The following is a 19,569-nucleotide window of genomic DNA, read 5'->3' on the forward strand; positions in this document are numbered from 1 at the left end:
GAGTGACTCAGGAAGCTGCCGCTTTGCACCTGCGAGGAGGGGAAACAACCGCCTCGAACCCACCGCTCCCCATGCTGCTGAGGCCGAGCCGGGATTTCCCCCCCACTTCTCGCGGGCAAAGGGAAATCGCGCGAGACTTCCGCCTAGTCCTCTCGCACTTTCGCGAGCGCGTCCGTTGGAGCGGGTTGATCAGTTCTCGCGAGAGGTGAAGCGGTCTCTTTTTTTTTCAATTTCAATAACTTTATTGACACTTTGATGTAGGGCGAACAGTGGAGGGGGGAGGGGCGCTGCACTGTTGTTTAGAGAGGGTGAAGGCAGAGGGTCCACGGGGCCTAGTGGTGTGGCTAAGGTCGGGGCACCAGGCTGCGGGACTCCTGGGTTCCAGTCCCTGCTCCAGGGGCAGCGCGGCCCAGCAGTGAGAGCAGGGGGGTGGAGCCAGGACTCCTGGGTTCTTTTCCCTGCTCCAGGAGCGGGGCAATGCAGTGGTGAGAGCAAGGGGGTGGAGCCAGGACTCCTGGGTTCTTTTCCCTGCTCCAGGGGCGGGGCAGTGCAGTGGTGAGAGCAAGGGGGTGGAGCCAGGACTCCTGGGTTCTTTTCCCTGCTCCAGGGGCGGGGCAGTGCAGTGTAGTGGTGAGGGCTGGGGGGTGGCGCCAGGACTCCTGGGTTCTTTTCCCTGCTCCAGGGGCGGGGCAATGCAGTGGTGAGAGCAGGGGAACGGAGTCAGGACTCCTGGGTTCTAGTCCCAGCTCTGACATGGACCTGCTGTGAAATCTTGGGCAAATGACTTCCCAGAGCCCTGTTTTTCCATGTGTAAAACAGAGCAAAGGATACAAGGTGAAGAGAGGCTAAATTGAGTGTTTATAAAGCTGAGCTCATGACAGGATTGTAGCCTTCGAGATCCTTGGCTCAAAGGAACGAGAGGTGGACAAATAGTCCGCATACTGAATAGCATTAAGATGGTTAGGAGCAGCACTGAGTGGTCTGGGCAATACGTGTTTCTATGCTTAGTGCTGGGAGCTGGAAGTCTGCTATGCTGAGACATGAACCATGGGTCCAGCTTTTTTATTCTTTAAGGATTTTTTTTCTGTATAGGAAAAGATTATTATTCTCTTCCACTTGTGACACACAGACAATTTCACAACTCTCTTATGAGAGACACTTATGTGGCCTTGGAAACAGAATAAAAAAACTCTCCCAGTACTTAACGGAGTCTTACAGACACAAAGAGTTTAGTTTCTTTAGTATTATTTTGCTGAAAGTCAGTGACTTCTCTTTCCTGCCTCTGTGGCTGATGTCTCTGAACTGCTCTGCTCAAGAAAAAACATGCATCAAGCTGTGATCTTGCAGTGTATCAACCACCGCAGGAAGGGAGGATTTTCCAGCTTGTTCCCATGCATCTAATTTGATTTCGACAATGAAAGACCCCTATTTGAGGAGTCAAATGTGGGAAGAGCTGGTGACAGTCCCAGATTGACCCAAACTATCCCAGATTTTGGAAACCCATCCATACAGTTTCACTCCTGACTGATAGCCGGGACTGTGAGTTGCATGAAATGTTCAGGTAGCTGAAAATTTGCTGCTCTATCAACTTCTCCCTGCATGTGCTGTTCTCAGTAGGACTTCCAGGCAGTTGCTCCCACTAATACCAAGATGGATGGTGCAAGCACCTAGAGCAGGTTGGGGAACCCACACTCTATGCAGATAAAGGGGTTAGACCCTGTGTACAGCAAGATGTCACCTCCAGCCAACAGAGTCCGAGTCTCTCAACTTGGCCAGGGAGGGGAATTAAGGAAGCTTGGGTGAATGAGGGTGATAGGATGGGGATAAACACGATTGAAATAATTAAGGGACAGTTGTTCAGATGGACTGGGAGCCTAGTGACTTCCAGATCCCCAGCTTATTTGAAAAAGCACCCCTTGAGAAATTGTGCAGATCTTGGCAGCTATATTGAAAGTGTGGTTTTCTATCCAAACACACTCATTATATATGTCTAGTGTGTTGGTTTCCATGCCCAATCCTTGACCAAAAATAAATACTGAGCAAGTGCAGACTTGCAGAAAAGCATGTTGCATTAACAAGAGTGTGGGCCCACAACCTTTGAATTCTCTTTAGTGAGGTCTGTGGGTAAAGCAACGGACTCAGCAGTTGGGAATAAACCTTCTGTGGTAGCTAGATAACTATAAAGGGCTTTACTTTAGTCTCCCTTACTGCTTGACCTTGTCCAGTGTGGCCGTGTCTGCATAAGTTCTGTCATATCCATCGCGTGTGGAGTGGAGGGGTTGGGGGAGAGAGAAAGAAGACACATCCTCTTGGCTCTTCATCTCTGCTCTAACCAGCATCTTTAGATCTTACTGGGCCCTGTCCTTCTGGGCTTTAGCATAGATATAGTTATTTAGCTCTTGTTTGTATCACCTGTGGATAGGGGTAAGCTTCTCTCTAATACTTTTTGTCTTCTTTACCACCACAAGTCACGTGCAGGCTGCTTAGGCCTTATCTTCACAGGGTAGTTGACTGGTATAGCTCCCTATGCAGACACTATTCTAGAATAAAAGTCACTTTATTCAAGAATAATTAGTGCACTTCCACAGCAGAGTAATTATTGTGGAATTAAAATCACTTTTTATTCCAGAATAGCACATCCACCAAGGGAGCAATTGCAGAATAGTCTATTCCAGTCCATTTCTTCATGTGGACAAACCCTGAATACAGATATCTACTCCTGGGTGGGTTGGTTAGTTAGTTTATGCAGCCTCTGGTCACCCCTCCTTTAATATTAACTACACAGAAACAACTCCCTTTGTCCCTACTAACATACCCTTCTCAACTTTTTCCCAGCAAGCCATGGGGCGGGGGGTGGAGGGACATTCACCCTTTAGCACAGTAGCTGCTTGTCTCTGCCCAATTTAAAGTGGCTATTTTATAACTGGTTGATGGTGTTGTCTGGGAAGTGTCCTTAATGGCTTTTGTATTTTCTTTTATTTCTGACAGGTTTCAGAGTGGTAGCCGTGTTAGTTTGTATCAGCAAAAACAACAAGGAGTCCGTGTGGCACATTAGAGACTAAATACATACATTTGTTAGTCTCTAAGGTGCCACAAGGACTCCTCGTTTTTATTTCTGAGGCGTTGGTAAGTTCTCCTAGAAGACAAGGTAGCAGCAGTGCTTTATCCACCATGTTATGCACATGGGCTCTGAACAGGCTTAGATGCTGTAGTTAAAATACCAGCTCCTGCAGCTGAAGTCCAGCATTTCTCAAATACGGCCACCAGGGGCTTTTCTTGCGGCCACAGCCTCCTGGGCTGTGATTTGGGGGGGCGCAAAGCAGTGGCCCCTCTCCCATGGCCGCCAGCAGGGGTTGGGCCCTGCCCCCCTCCACCCCCCGGAGTCTTCTTTGGCCGCAGGACTTCGGGCTCCAACCATGTGGTGGCAGGCTATGGTTCCAGGCTCCAGCCCCAGGCTTATCACACCCACCATCATCCCTTGGCCCTGCTGCCTCCCTGCCCACCTCCCCATCCAGGGCTTAATTTGTCCCAGAGTTTGCCGGGGCTGAGTAAGTCTGCTGTGAAAAGTGATATTAATAAACATACAAATGGCACTTTCCACAGCTGCAGACTTACTAGCTAGCAAGTCTTTGAAAAAAGCAATGAAAAAGGCAAAAGAAACAGCAACAACAAAAAGACAAGAACATCCAAAGTGCCTTATGTGTGTTTCTAGTCTCTTTAGGTCCAGTAATGAATAGAGACAACTGTACATTATTTTTATTACTGATTCTGAAAAAAAAAACCTACATAAATAAATCTGAACGATTTGGACATGTATATGTGCATATTCATTTGTTTTTCCTAAAGTTAATTATTTTCAGAAAAATTGTCAGTGCGGCCACCGGCAAGAGTTGGTGGCCGCACTTGGAGGCCACCAAAAAATGTGCTGTGAGAATCCCTGGTCTAGTCTAATCTTTGGCATGTCCTTTATACAGACTAAAGAGGCAAATAAAAAAGTTCAGCCCCAGTGATTTCTCTTGATGGCGGCTGTTGCTGATAGTTGTCCGTGTGGGGAGTTGAGCTGAAGCCCGAGTCAGGCCAAATGGCTACAGAAGATGAGGCATGGGGTAACCTATCTCCTTGGCCAGCAGGGTAGATGTTTCGTAGAATAAAGTTGGTTTCTTGTGAAGGAAGGAGGGATTTTGCTAGCCATTAAACCCTTCCTTGGGAGAGGGAAGGAGTTTTTTGTAGATGTGACTGATTCGCAGGTATGTTCTACAGGGCTTTGTAATTTAAGCTTAACAGCTGCCTAATATCGTTTTCCATTGTATTTGGCTTGGGAAGTATATTTTGCACATCAGGTTGTTTTATAATTCTCTCTGTTGACAATCCAGTTACAAAACCTGCTTTTGTAGAAGGAAATCTCAGTTGGGTCTGAGGTCCTATTACCTGGGGACAGTCTCAGACTCATGCCTCTGAGACCTTGGGGAAGGCAGACTCAGAAGTAGGTAACAGCTTGGGTACGATGTCACGAACAAAGGAGGTTGCAGTCTGTCTCCATCAGTGCCTCGGCGGGTGCTGGTGACGGCTAGCCTGGGCATGAGGAGAGCTGGACAAGCGGAAGGATGCTATATGCAGTTACCTGAATGGAAAGATCTTGCCCAGTGCTTGCACGCTGCCTAATTCTTATAGTTCCTTGAATGTAACACAGAGTCAGAGATCTCACACAGGTTACCTTTATTAACTGTTGCACAGCACGTAGCTAAACAGCACTGCTCTGGGTCAGCAGCTCCCATAGGCAGGATCTCCCCAGACAACCAGTGCCACCTAGCGCGATGCACTGGATTACCAAGAGTTGGGCCAGGTCCTTACAATAAGAGCCTGTGTTTCCAGGTGCAGGTTGGTTGTGGGTAGTGTCCGACTGTCTTCTTTTCTCTGTCTGGGGATGACTTTTTCTGAACCAACGGGAGAATTACATGTCCCATGTCCACTATTGAGAGGCTCTTCCTTCTTATATTTAACCACCTGGATCTTCCACAGTGGGTGGAGGGTATGTCTGTCTACTGTCCCACTTAAAAAACAAACAGGGGAGGTAGTGCGTCCTAATGGTTAGTTCAGGGTACTGCAAGGATTCCTGGATTCTGTTCTTGGCCCTGCAACTAACCTCCTCAGCAGTTCTGTAGTTCAGTTTCCCTGTTGGCTTTAATGCCTGTCTTACAGAGCTGTGGTGAGGCTCCTGTTTGTAAGAAGCTTTGAGAGCCTCCACTGAAAGGTGCTGTAGACAGGCAGAGTATCTGTGCTCGAGTAGCAAAGGGTGAACATCATAGAAACAAGCTGGTCAGAGAGGCCAGTCTGCAGGCAGTGAGGGAGGTGTTCATGAGTCGTCTTCTCAGCAAGTTCAATTGTTCTGACTGATTGAAATCTTTCCAGTTCTGTACGGCTTCAGTTGCTTTGTGCCCTTTGACACTGTGCTTATGTCTGAATTGGTTAGAGAAGCAAGAGGGCAGCAGGACTAATGAAATCTGTGCTGCTAGGGAGGGAAAAAAGTAGGCTCTGAGGGCCAGGGTCGGTATAAACTGTAATTTCAATTTATATTAAGATTAAACCACATAAACCGGAGTCAAACTTACATGCACCACCAGGTGTCACTGTAGCTCCATGTATGGCTACAGGATTGTTGAGCATCTCCACCAAAGTTGTAAGTACCTAAGTACGTGTACAATGTAAGTGCATTGAGCGTACCTTACTCTGGCAAAACTCCCATTGGTTTCAGCATAAAGGGTGCTTAATTGGGGACCCAAGAAAACAGTCCCGGTGTCATGTGAACAGTGAGTAGAGGTCATAAGAGGGCGTTTACTGATCCCTTGAGGAAGAGCTGATTGCACACAGCTGTCAAATAATCCATGAGATGTCTGATAGGACAACTGTTGCTCTAAAGCCTATGATGGAGAGTGATGTGATACAGAAGCAGGCAGGGAGTCAGGAGTCCCTGGGTCACATTCCTTATTACCAATGATTTGCTGAGTGACCTGGAGCAAGTCTTTTAACTTCAGTTATGCCTCAGATTCGCCATTTGTAGAATGAGGCATAACTGTAATTTGTAGAATGAGGTTGGTAACACTGACCTGCTTTTACAAGCCCGTTGAGATCTATGGGTGAACAGCACTGGGAAATGCTAGATGATGTTACTAAGTAAATATTATCCCCGTTGAACATATGGGGAAACTCAGGCAGAGGCGTGAAGACACTTGCCCAAAGTTGCTCATTTAAATGATAAAGCAGAAATGAATCAGGTACTGAACAGGTGCTACTTTCTGTGACACAGACGTGCCTTGGGATGAGAGATGGGCCTGTGCCCTGCAGTTCAGATCCAGACTTTCCTAGTGCTTGGATCTGAGGTTCCAGTTCATTATAGAGATGGGTTCAGGCCTGGAAGCCTGGATCTGAACTTGCCTAAAGTTCAGGGGGGTTGGATCTGAGGTTTCAGTTTGGGTCAATATTAGGACTCATTGAATTCAGCTCTTAAGAGAAATAGAGTCCCCGTGGGGCCAGTCTATTCCACTGGAAAATCAGGTTTATTTTAGGAGGGGAGATTCCTGTTATGTACAATAATAACTGACACCTGTGTAGCACTTTTCATCAAAGTTCTCAAGACTTTACAAGTTATGGGGTTGATTGTGTTCTCACTCTGGTTTTACACTGCTTCAGCAGAGTTCCCCCAGTTGACCCCAGCAGTGTAAACGAGAAGAGAGTCCCTACATATGCCAGAAAGAACAGGAGTTCTTGTGGCACCTTAGAGACTAACAAATTTATTAGAGCATAAGCTTTTGTGGACTACAGCCCACTTCTTCGGTTGCATACAGAGTGGATATGCCAGGGATCATTTCAGAAATGCAGCTACCTCCACGAGGCAATGTGCACCATTGCTGAGCGGTAGGAATTTGAGGGGCCTAATTTTCAGGGAAATTTTTAAATGTCTCATTGAAACGCAAGAAAATCCGTCCTCCCAAGAGGGAGAGACTTTGAAAATCCTGCCTGAAAACCAATCCCAGATGGGGTCACTTCCCCAATGAAGGAGACTTGGCAAGTCGGAAGGCAGCCTCCTTTAAATAGCTCAGAGCAGCACTACAGGAGAGAGAGAGAGTGAAGAATATCTTATCCAACTGACACTGCAGGAGGAATGTAGGGAGTTGGAACATAATGAACCAACTTAGCCCCAGTGTCCTGAAAAAAATTCCAATGCCTTGACTCTTACAAAATGTGCCATGGGATCTTTACTTATCAAGAGCTTAACTCAGAAAAGGTTTAGACATTTTGATAGTGAATGAGAACATGCATGGTTACATTAGCTAGGATAAAAAAATGTATGAGGAGTATTCATCAACCAGGGCTAGGTAGAAACTACCTTTATGGGTAGGTTATTTCATAATGATCCATTACTGGGATTCTTGCACCGTCATTTGAAGCATCCAATGCTGGCCACTGTCAGAGACAGGGTATCAGACTAGACTGGAGCACTGGCTCTGATCCTGTATTGGAATGCCTGAGTCTTTAGACAAAAGGCCACACTATCCACAGTGCCATGGGCAGGATGCTGACTCAAAGGGAAGAGGGCCACTCTCTGACTTACAACACTGGTGACTGTGGTGCTGACGTGTGCTCCTCCGAGGCCTATCCGAGGCCAGTGCAGTTTTGGTTACCTAGATGTAGATATGGACCTGAAACAAAATCCCAGATCTGGACACAATTGAACATTGAAGAGGGTTGGATCTGGATCCAAACGGCACTGCTGACAGCTGGACAACTGGGCCAGAGCAAAACGTTGGACCTGACACATCACGGACTTGGGAAGACACTGGCTTTGGATCGGAGCTTTGCCACTCCAGCCCATATCTGTGTACCAGGGACATGAAATTCATCTTGACAGTTGTGGGTTGAGATAAATCTGAGGGAAGGGAGACAGTGAGGCTGAGAAACAGCAGAGTTTACAAACCCGGTGGTTTTCGTACACTTTGTAGTAGAAAACCTTTCTTCTGCTGAGCTGATAAACTCTTCATGCGTCTTTCTGGAGAGTTTATAAACTTCCCAGGTTTGAGTGCATAAAGATTTGAGTGCATATAGTTTTTATATAGAAAACTTCATGGGTTGAAGTCAAGCCATGGTGGAACTTACAGATCTGTCATGCACATTTTTATTAATAATTCATTCAATCTGCCTTCCATGTTACCAACCCTAATTAACCGGTATAAACAGGTGAGATCATTGCTTTAGATTTGGAACAGTCAGTCAAAATGAACTACTCCCAACAGTTCATTTCCTGAATATTTTCTAGATCCATTTAAGCGTATCACATTATTTACCTTTGGCCCTATCCTGCAAGGAAGTAAGTAGGGGTTTGCCACTGATTTCAGTGGAAGATCAGGACTCCTTAGCTTTTGTCCTCCTGGAGCAATACTGAATATGTGCGAACATTTCATACCCCTTGGTTTTTTGGGAGGCCTTCCATAAATGGGGTTCCAAATCCTGGGATTGTTTCCCAAGCATATTATAATATACTTTGGGGCTTTATATAGAATAAACAGGGCACCTTAACAGTCCGTTGTACTTTCAATAATTATGACTAAGGCTCAGATTTTGTCCCTGATATTTCTAGTAAAAAGCATGGACGGGTCACGGGTGATAAACAAAAATTCATGGAAGCCCGTGACCCGTCTGTGATTTTTACTAAAAATATCCCTGACAAAATGGGGGAGGGAGGAGTGTCCAGCACCCATAGTGGACAGGCTCTGGGATCTCCTCGGCCCCCCCCCCACAGCAGCTGGGAGCTCTGGGGTCCCCTTGCTGCCCGCTGTAGATGGGCTGCTGCGGGGGATCCCCTCGCTGCCTGCCAAATCTGGGCAGCTGTAAGGAGCCCTGCTGCCCTTGGCAGCTAGGAGCTGCGGCGTCCCCCCAGCTGCCTGTAGGGGTTGGGAGCTCCGGGGGACCCCCCTACCTATGGGGCCTAGGAGCTCCGGGGGACTCCTGCTGCCTGGCAGCTGGGAGCTGCAGGGCTGCCTGCTGACAGCTCCAGTCCCAGAGCAGATAATGTCACCGAGGTCTCTGGATGTCACAGATTCCATGACCTCCATGACATAATCATAGCCTTAATTAAGACTGTGTTTCCGAGTAGAGCTACTTATTCCTGGGGGAATTCTGAGCCAAAAAAAAATTAAAATTTTGTGCACAATATTTTAAAATTCTGCACATTTTATTTGTCAAAACAACACAATATAATCACACCAGTTTCAATTATTTTGGTAACTTATTTCAAAATACCTGTCAGCAACTATGTCTGTAACAATACAGACAACCAAAAGGATTCAGGAAGTGATTTTTGACACATAGGTTCCTTACTAGGCATATTAATACAGAACTCTGAGTAATAATTCATTTAAACAATAATACAGAAACATATTTACCGCACCCCTCAGAAATAGTGCAAAGGCTTGGGGGAGCCGTGGGTAACAGAGGAGCTGAGGGAGAAGGAAGTAATTTCTGGGAAGGATTATTGGGTGTGGGTGGGAGAAATAAGGAACAGTTTTTTTGGGGGGAGGCAGGGAGGGATTGTTAAGGAGCCTCAATCATGCAGACCTGGCTGACCCCTAGCCTCTCTCATTCAGTCAGACACATCTTCCCCTGTCCCCATGTGTCCCTGCATCCCCCGTCCCTATGTGTCCTTGCATTCCCACTCCCATTGAGCCCCTTACCCGTCTGTCCCTCCCACTAGCCCTTCTGAACCCCAGTCTATGACCCCCACCAGTAGCCCCATGTGCCCCACGCTGTCCATCCCCCCCAATCTCACATTTCCCTTGACCTGACACCACAGGCAGGGCACTGTGAGGAAGGCAGCCTCTTTTTCTTCCCTATCCACAGCAGGGGCTGCTCCCGCCCAGGAGAAGCTGCTCTGTTTTGGTGCCACAGTGGTCCCTTGTGGGTGAAAGGTGTAACAGCAGTGCCTTTCCAGCAGAATGTATTTTCTGTGGGAGGGGGGAATTCTGCGCAGCACATGAATTCTGCACATGCGCAGTGGTGCAGAATTCCCCCAGGAGTAACTACTATTTAGTAAAGAAGAGCTTTGTTGTTCCTCTGCAGCTGGTGTGTTCATTGTTTTTTTGAGACTCTGCATTTGTATGTTGGTCTGTAGCAATGTGGAACACACCTGCCTCTGCAGGCACAATGGCCAATAATAATTATCCTGGGGGAGGCAGTGTGGTCTAATGGGTAGAGCACTGGCACCTGGCTTCTATCCCCAGCTCTGCTACTGGCCTGTTGGGAGACTGGGGGAAAGTCATTTCACCGCCCGGTGCCTCAGTTTCCCCATCTGTAAAATGGTGACAGTGATACTTATCTCCTTTGTAAAGTGCTTTGAGATCTACTGATAAGACCCAGGTATTATTATTATAGGATGGATAAGTCCTGGCACAGGCAACATTAAACAAGGGGAAATATCTAGCCATCAAAGGAAAGGGGGGGAAAGGAGACACAGATGCTTCTTCATAACCCGTTCATTTGTCTGTCGTGCTCATGTGTTTTGTTGTGGTTCTCGGATCACTTGGACACTGCGTCCAAGGCTTTTTACCTGTTCACTCAAATGTTTTGCCTAGTTGTTGAATTAGGCACCTCTTCCTTAGGCAGCCAATGGGCTAGGTTTTTGCTTCCCTAACCTTGGGTGGAATGGGTTTGAGAGGACAGAAAGGGTTAATTTGTGACTGCTTGCAGGGTTGGCTGAAGGGAAATCCTGAACAAACCAGGAAATATCCACTCCTCTCTCCAGGCCCTCAGCTAATGCCAAAGGGGAGTTTAGTAACTCTCATCAGGACTGGAGTTGGAGCGAATTCTGGCAGGATTAATTCCCCCCTTTATCATGCCAAGCTGAGGCCTGTGCGGCTGACTCTGGGGGGTGTTCCGGATACCACCGCAAACTGAAACGCACAGGGAAGTTTGTGGTGGAGCTGGCAAGTGACCCACAGCAGACACATGCAGCCTTGGATGCCTTTTTGACTTCTTGTTGCACTGTTTTGTCTTCACCCCGACCTGTTCTGGCATTCTGCTGCCCCTGTTCTTTAACCGCTCGCTTTATCTGGGTCTCAGCATTACGTTTGCTTCATTAAAACGAAAGACTGAAGGACAATCTAATTATCTTCAGTGCAGATGCCAGGAGCCCAAGGCTGCAGAGCAGGTGGCGTGTGCTCGGGATCAAAGAGGTCTGAGATATCAGGGGAGTAAGAGACAGGACTGAGGCAGGAAAATGACTTGGCATCTACAACTGCCACATGCAGAGCTGGCTGAGGGTGTGGGCGAGAGGCAGAATCAAACAGGAGGCCCGTGCTGCTGAGGCTTGATCGAGGTGCTGCAGGAAGCCCCGAGACAGATGGTTAGGAGAGATGGGGAGTGTGACGCTTCAGAACCGGCCTTTTAGAAAATATCCCGACAGACTCGAGTCTCACTGGCTAAAATTCTTGGCTTATTAAAAAAATTCCTGTTTCAGGACAAAATCAAAGTGCCAGCAAGGTAGTTTGTAGGAGCACAGGCTTAGGTCCCCATCTGTGCTACTCATAGACTCACAGACTTTGAGGCCAGAAGGGCCCATCAGGATCATCTAGTCTGACCAAACCACAGTGGGCTGAACTGGCTCCAACGCACGTGTCTCCACGTCACTTCCATCTTGCACCGTAGATGGGGTCATCACTTCATTTGGAGCTGCACTAAAGCCCAGGTCAGAGACAGGATGACGCTATGTCTGCACTTACCACGCTACAGAGGCACAGTGGCAGTGCCACAGTGCACTGTTGTAGGGCATCAGTGTAGACACGACAGTGCTGGGAGGGGTTCTCCCATCCCGGTGGTTAATTCACATCTTCAAGAGGCACTAGCTAGGTCAATGGAAGAATTCCTCTGTCGACCTAGCGCTGTGTACCCCAGGGGATAGGTCATTTTAGTTACATCTCAGGGGTGTGGATTTTTCACACCCCTGAGAGACGGAGCTGTGCCAATGTAACTTTTCAGTGTAGACCAGCCCTCAGACTCACCTGCACTCGGAGATGGAACGATGGGGCGGGGTCAGCCAGGTTGTAACCAGATCCACCAACGTGGCCGAATCTGTAGCTCTAAAGCCTTGGGCTTGGTCTACATTTGATCAACCACCCTACCTTGTTCAGAGTATAAAAGCCCCACGCTCCTGACCGGCAGAGCTTTGCTGACCTAGCCACCAGTGTGACGCAGCTATGTTGATGGAAGAACGTTGCTTACGCTGACATAGGTAACATCATTTGGAGAGGTGGTGTTCCTACACTAACAGAAAACCCCCTTCTGTCAGCGTAGGCTGCGTCTACACTACAGGGTTATGCCAGCATAACTACACCAACGTAGCGGTGCCGGGTGACTCTGTAGCATAGACACAGCCTGGCCAGCCTTGAGGATTTTAGCCACTTGTGCAGCTGCACCAGTGGAGATACCTACTGTAAACTCAGTGCATCGGTCCCAATCACGGTTCAGGCCGGTGCACCGAGGCTACCTTCGGAGGTTGTGTTAGTGCAGCTACATCAGTTTAGCTCAGGGGTGGGCAAACTTTTTGGCCCGAGGGTCACATCTGGGTGGGGAAATTGCATGCAGGGCAATGAATGTAGGGCTGGGGCAGGGTGTGGGAGGGGGTGCGATGTTTAGGAAGGGGCTCAGGACAAGGGGTTGGGGTGCAGGGAGGGCTGTGGAGTACGGGAAGGGTCTCAGGGCAGGGGGTTGGGGTGCGGGAGGGGTGTGGAGTGCGGGAAGGGTCTCAGGGCAGGGGGTTGGGGTGCGGGAGGGGTGCGGCAGGGGGTTGGGGTGCAGCAGGGGGCTCAGGGCAGGGGGTTGGGGTTCGGGCTCCGGCACGGCGCCGCTTACCTGGAGTGGCTCCAGGGTGGCAAAGGCGTGCACCAGGGCCAAGGCAGGCTCCCTGCCTGCCTGCCCTGGCCCCGTGCCATGCTGCACTGTGCCGCTCCCAGAAGCAACTGGCACCACATCCCTGTGGCCCTTGGGGGCGGGTGTGGGGGGCAGAGGGCTCCGCATGCTGCTCTCGCCTGCGGGTAACTCCCCCGAAGCTCCCATTGGCCGCAGTTCCCCGTTCCCAGCCAATGGGAGCTGCAGGGGGTGGTGCCTGCAGGAGAGGGCAGTACGCGGAGCCCGCTGCCCCCTTCCCCTTCCCCAGGGGCCTCAGGGACGTGGTGCCGGCCGCTTCTGGGAGCGGCACGGGGCCTGCAGCGTCACAGCAGTGGCAGTTCCGCGGCCCAGATCCAAAGCCCTGATGAGCCGGATCCAGCCTGCGGGCCGTAGTTTGTCTGCCCCTGGGTTAGCTACACAGATGGCTACAGCCCCAATATAGACAAGGCCTTAGACTGAAGGAAGTGGTTTTCTGTTTCTATCTAAAGCCCTATTGACTCTTGGGTCTCGGTCAGTCTTTTTTGAGCACTTGACCTCTTCCCTTTTCTCCTCTCAGTCACTTAAAAAGATGATCTAAACCCTAGATTCACAAGAGGCGGTGCTGATCTTCAGGGTCCACTCTACATAGTCAACCTTTTCTAGTTCTCGCCTTCCCGTTGTGGGGCCAGCACAAGACCCTACACACCATTTGAGACCTTGTTTAAGAGGGACTTCATTGCTCTTGTGCTGGTCCTTTGCAGGGTGAATTTTGCCTTTAGTGAGGGCTCTGATGTGGAGCCTTCTTAAAACTGCATGTTTCTAGTTGCCTTATTCTATTAAACCTCCACTCTATCTGAAGTGTCTCCAGCCTTTTCCCTTCCTTCTATTTTGGGATAGAATTAAGGGTGAGAGGAATACCCTAGCAAGAAATAAAAGAGATGATGGCTGGGCAACCTTTGAAAAATGAGAAAGCTGAAAAAAAGAGACAGGTGCAACTTGTTCCTTAGACTTTAAATTAGCCATCTTCAGTGGTGCAGCCATAAAAATAACAGATAGGTGAAGTCTCCAACTTGATAAGAAACCACCGTCAGCCTCCTGGCTGATTGATTGAAGAAACGAGAATGGATGCCCCATGACGCTCATTAGAACATGTTGGGAGAGCATGTCTCTGTAGTTGCATCCAGCTACTATAGGTGTGTTGAAATTTGGCACTGACCACAAGGGACTTGCATCAAAACATAGCACACATTTTACCCAACACGGAAATCTAGAGAGGCCCTAAGGTCACAAAGGGCAGTTGGGGGAAGATGAGGTTGAGACATTGCTCATGGAACAGAATCCCAAATCCGTTCCTTCCCTTCTGGCACTGGTCACTGAAGATGTAGATTCCTACCCCAAATCTATGGGTGCAAAGGAGCTGTATCGCAATTCATTGCAACACATTGGGGAAGTAAGGTGACAAAAGGCAAGACAGCTGAATTCAGTGTTTTGTCTAATATTAAAGACCTACACTCCTGCCAACCCAGTTCAGTATCCATTGTGAGTGTTTTCACCACATTCAGATTGGCTTGGTCAACGTTTGCAAGAGGCTACGGGCCGAGAAGGCAAATTAATTGGGAAGAGGGTATTACTTTCCATGGGTGGCTATAAAAGTGTAGCAAGTCTAATTAGATACAAGACTGGGGACTAGATAATTGTGTTCCACTTTCAGAACGGCAGTTTTTCCATCTTGGTCAACGTGTGCCTTTTTATGCTGACGGAATAAATATGCACCTACCGTGAATTGCATGAGGTCTGTCTCGTTTCATTAAAAAACAACAACGTGGTTTTAAACTGGGAGTTTTCAGTGGGCTCTCTCTGGGTTGGAGGGAACCCTAACAATCCTGCTGAGGGTTCTCAGATTCAACGAGCACAGCGTGTTAATTAAGAAAGCATTTGTTATATTAATAGCTTGTGTTAATCTCTAACAGATTCTTCCCGACAGGCATTTCAGTCAGCTGCACGGGGTCTTTACCAGATGGGATTCTTTTTTAGTTTGAGGCAAATGCTTATGGAAAAGTACAGAGGTCAGTACAGATGCATCCAGCAGGAACTTTCTGAGATCACTTGAGCTCCATCGCTTGGCATGTTTGAAATAAAACCAGCCAGTACTCTGATAAAAGTTCTGTCACAAGAAAGAGAGAGCAGAGAGGTGATCTCCCGTTCGTCCCTGAATGGAAAACTATGCAAAGCCCCGAATTATTGTCTGTTTCAGATCAGTTTCACTTTAATTCCAAAGTGAAATCTAAGGAGAGTGGGGCGAACCAAAACAGAAACTGGATTTTGTTTCTAAAATAATTACAACCCCTCTTCCCTTCAGTTTTGATACTGAATCATTGACAGATTGTGAAGTTAGATCTGCAGCTAGGGTAAATCGGTGTAACTCCATTCTCTTCATTAAAGCGACACTGATGCCCCAGCTCAGCATCTAGTCCAGTATGCACAGGCTTACAGATTACATGCCCTACAGAGCTCATTACTGAAGACACATCTTCTGTTTGATGTAATTATTGTGGCCTGCAGCTGTAAATCAAGGACGGCTTTCTGTTCAGTTTCATTTTCCCTTGTGTGAATGGCTTAAGAAGGATGCAAATAATAATTTAGGGCAACTCTAAAGTGGTGTATACAGTAAATACATTTAAAGTCCAGGACCTGTTCCAGGGCTATGTTCCCTTGGGGAACCGGCTAGCCCCCGAAGCACATCAGAGAAAAGGGATGAATTTCTTCCTTTGCACAGGTAAAGATTTAACTGACTGGCTGAGAGAGCAGAACTCACTCCTGGAGAGGTTCCAGATAATCTTTACATTAAGCACATAGGCCATGTATCAGATTTCTCTCTGTATACACAGGGCACTACTGAAATGCAGCTACCTCTGGGGTGCAGCGTTGTAGCCAGGCACAGAGCACAGCTGAGAGAAGAGGGTTTAAGGTTTAGACACTGAGCAAATGTTGCTCTTGCAGAAAGCACCATAGGCTCTCTAATGGCCATGCAGAACTTTGGTTTCAAAGGTCTCATTCAAAAGGACCTTCCTGCAGTACAGGGCATAGAGCTTGATTGATCTGCCTCGCATGGATGAAGGGCTGAGTTGGCTGATTTGAGCCTGTGCTTCTGTGGAATGCAGGGACTCCAAAGCGAAGGCTTAGGCCATTAGGACATCTCTTCTGGCTTCTCAGAACTTGCGCACTCCGGCTCTGACCTCTGTATGTGGCACTCGAGTCTGAGGAGAGGGATGTCCCGAAGTGGAGGTGGTTCTTACGCAGCTTGCAGGCCGGGTGAACCCCGAGTTCATTTGGGACCTGATGGTGCTGCATTGTGACACACAAGCCAGGGAGGGCTCCTGCTTGTGTCCACGTGCAATGTCACAAGAGAGTGTGCAGCAGCATCCCACATGGAAACAGGTGCTCCAATCCTGTGATTGCATTCCTACTAGGGATACCCTAAACAGGCCCATGGCCTGTCACTGAGGTATCAACAGGAACTTGCTATAGGTCCACTTAGTTGAGGGAGTGAATAGAGTCTGTTGGTGAAAGCAGGGGATTCTGGGAATTGGGACTCTTGGGTTCTGTTCTCAGATTTGACATTGACTTGCTGTGAGTCAGATGCATACCTATGTGCCTCAGTTTCCCCACCTCTAAACTGGGGTGTTAATACAGATCTATCTCCCAGGGGTGTTGAGATGTGTGAAGCGCATTCAAATCTAGATTATCTTTAATGTACAATTATATTGCTTTCATTTGTATAACGTGCTGTCACGTTTTCTAGACACATGTGCATCTTCAACTCGCACCAATGAATGCCCAGATTCAAGAGAACTTAATCTAGTCCACCAAGAAACTCAACTGCCCAGCCCCTGAGACCTGCTTGTAGCCAAAAGCCTGAGTCACTAGCCCTGAAAACTCAAACAAGTTTGAGGACTGTTGTCTGTGGGACTAGGGGAAAAGAGATCCAGAGTTGAAGGCCCTTTGCGGCATCCAGTTCCCTGCTGTAGAAATCGGGGGACTGTCAGAGTATGTCACCTCAGCTATAGGGGTTATTACAGTGTAATATATAGGATACATGTGTGTGCTGCCCTCTCCTGGATGTAATCAGAACAGCTAATCATGTCAGACCCAGACTGGATTCTTCTCTAGCTCAAAAGATAGTGGACATTTTTGTAACAAGAGGGTTTAGATTCTGGCTGTGTGGCTTTTTTTTGCCTCCTCTGCAGTATGGAGCATGGTTTAAACTAGTGTAAATGGGGGATTCTCTGTAACTTGAAGTCTTTAAAACGTGATTTAAGGACTTCAGGTTACAGGTCTATCACAGGAGTGGGTGGGTGAGGTTCTGTGGCCTGCAATGTGCGGTAAGTCAGACCAGATGACCACGATAGTCCAGGGGTAGGTAACCTATGGCACATGTGCCAAAGGCGGCACGAGAGCTGATTTTCAGTGGCACTCACACTGCCCAGGTCCTGGCCACTGGTCCGGGGGGCTCTGCATTTAAATTTAATTTTAAATGAAGCTTCTTAAACATTTTAAAAACCTTCTTTACTTTACATACAACAATAGTTTAGTTCTATATTATCGACTTAGAGAAAGTGACCTTCTAAAAACATTAAACTGTATTACTGGCACGCGAAACCTTAAATTAGAGTGAATAAATGAAGACAGCACACCATTTCTGAAAGGTTGCCGACCCCTGTGATAGTCCCTTCTGGCCCTTGAGTCTAGCCCCACTGTTGCCATATAGTTCCAAAATCAGAATGATAGAAGATTAGGATTGGAAGAGACCTCAGGAAGTCATCTAGTCCAACCCCCTGCTCAAAGCAGGACCAATCCCCAACTAAATCATCCCAGCCAGGGCTTTGTCAAGCCGAGCCTTAAAAACCTCTAAGAAAAGAGATTCCACCACCTCCCTAGGGATCCCATTCCAGTGCTTCACCACCCTCCTAGTGAAATAGTGTTTCCTAATATCCAACCCTGATTATTGTAGCACTGATGACCCCAGTGCTGTAATAACCACAAATAATCTCTCCACCTGTTGAAAGCTCAGTTGCCTTCCTCACACCAGTTACTACCTGGCTGTTCTGCTGAGCCTAGTTGTGGTCGATATCTGTCCACCCCCACTTCCCCTCCAAGAAACTTGAGGCTTCCCGTTCCTGTTTCTCAAGAGCTGTGTGGGGTGTGTGTGTGTGTGTGTGTGTGTCTCTCTCTCTGGGCCATTCCTCTTCCCTGGTACTGCTAGACAAATTAGGGGAATCGATCCTACTCCTGTGGAAGTCTGATGGCAAAACTCTCGCAGACTTCAGTGGGAGGCTCTCCGCTGGGAAGCCACCTCTCTTCTGCAGAAAGGACGGAGCAATAGACCGATGGAGGGGGGGATTTCTTGATGTCTGAAGTCCCTGCTGCGGTTTCTGTGGCAGCTACTGGTGTCCATGGAAACAGCTGTGAGAGAATGTCAGGCGGAGGGGGGGAGGAAGGAAGGAGCAGTCAGACCAGGGAGGAACCTGTCTGACAAAGGAGGGAGCTGGGCCCCTTTCCACCTCTCCTAACTGTCTCCGTTCCCTCTGCTTGCCAGTCACCTGTTGGTCAGGACACACGATGATTTTATCATTCCAGGCTGCTGTCTTGCTGGAGGTCCAAAGTGCCTGAAAGAAAGCTGTAGGCTTGGCCGCCCCGGTGCCGGTAAACGGGCCTTCAGGGATCTCTGCTTCACTTCGCCCCAAGTCACTGTTCTCTTTCCTCCCGCCGAGGCTGTGCTCTGGGCAGGGCTTATTACTCATCGCTCCTGTTTCAAAAGGAAACTGCGCGGCCGGGGCTGTCTGCGTGACTTGGGAAAAGAACGAGGCAGCCAACGCACCAAGTAACTTCATTAAACGGTTCTCGCTCTCGTTTTGCTGCTGCTGCCTCTTCAAAGAGGGGCTCTCTTCCTGACGGATCGTGGGGCAGTAGAAGCGGCGGTGTCGGTGGTTTTCTCGGGACTTGCCAGCCAGACTGCGGGGAGAGAGACTCCCACACGGATTCCCTCCCTGCCTTGGCTGGACTGAACTTTGGGACCGGTCTTGCAGTGTGAACCCGGCTCTTGAGAGCAGCAATGACAGGTAGGGGGGAGGGAGCTGCAGCTGTTTGCACTAATGGCAGCACATGGCAGGGGATGTGGGAAGGAAGGTGACGGGAGAAAGGACTTAACCCCTTGTTTTGCTTGCCTTGTACCTTAAGGGTTGCTCTCACCTGTTGAGTAATGTTTGTCTGGTCTAGGGATGCGAGAAGCAATAAAGTTACCCCATAGTTTTGCCTGGTGCAGGCAGTACGGCAACTGCAGCAGTCAAAACAATGAGGAGTCCTTGTGGCACCTGAGAGACTAACAAATGTATTTGGGCATAAGCTTTCATGGGCTAAAACCCACTTCATCAGATGCATGGAGTGGAAAATACAGTAAGCAGTGTGTGTGTATGTGTATATATATAAAAAGATGGGAGTTGCCTTCCTAAATTGGGGGGGGGGGGGTCAGTGCTAACAAGGCCAGAGGGGAAATTATTTTTTGTAATGACCCAACCACTCCCAGTCTTTATTCAGACCTAATTTGATGGTGTCCAGTTTGCAAATTAATTCCAGTTCTGCAGTTTCTCGTTGGAATCT

General features: G+C 48.3%; 1 protein-coding gene across 2 annotated transcripts in view; it reads left to right on the forward strand.

The window, feature by feature from the left end:
• The first annotated feature begins 60 nt into the window (after positions 1-60).
• Positions 61-19,569, forward strand: part of EFR3B (EFR3 homolog B) — a 161,917-nt gene continuing 142,408 nt past the window's right edge. Inside the window, exons 1-2 of one of the 2 annotated variants that reach the window (XM_034766785.1) lie at positions 61-205; positions 18,550-19,031. In XM_034766785.1, the coding sequence (XP_034622676.1) occupies positions 19,025-19,031 (7 nt within the window). In that variant the 5' untranslated portion in view covers positions 61-205; positions 18,550-19,024. Of the gene's footprint in view, positions 206-18,199; positions 19,032-19,569 lie in introns of those variants that run through there. The other variant, XM_034766784.1, reaches the window with a different exon arrangement.

Source organism: Trachemys scripta, chromosome 3, assembly GCF_013100865.1.
Source record: "Trachemys scripta elegans isolate TJP31775 chromosome 3, CAS_Tse_1.0, whole genome shotgun sequence".
Lineage (NCBI taxonomy): Eukaryota > Metazoa > Chordata > Testudines > Emydidae > Trachemys > Trachemys scripta.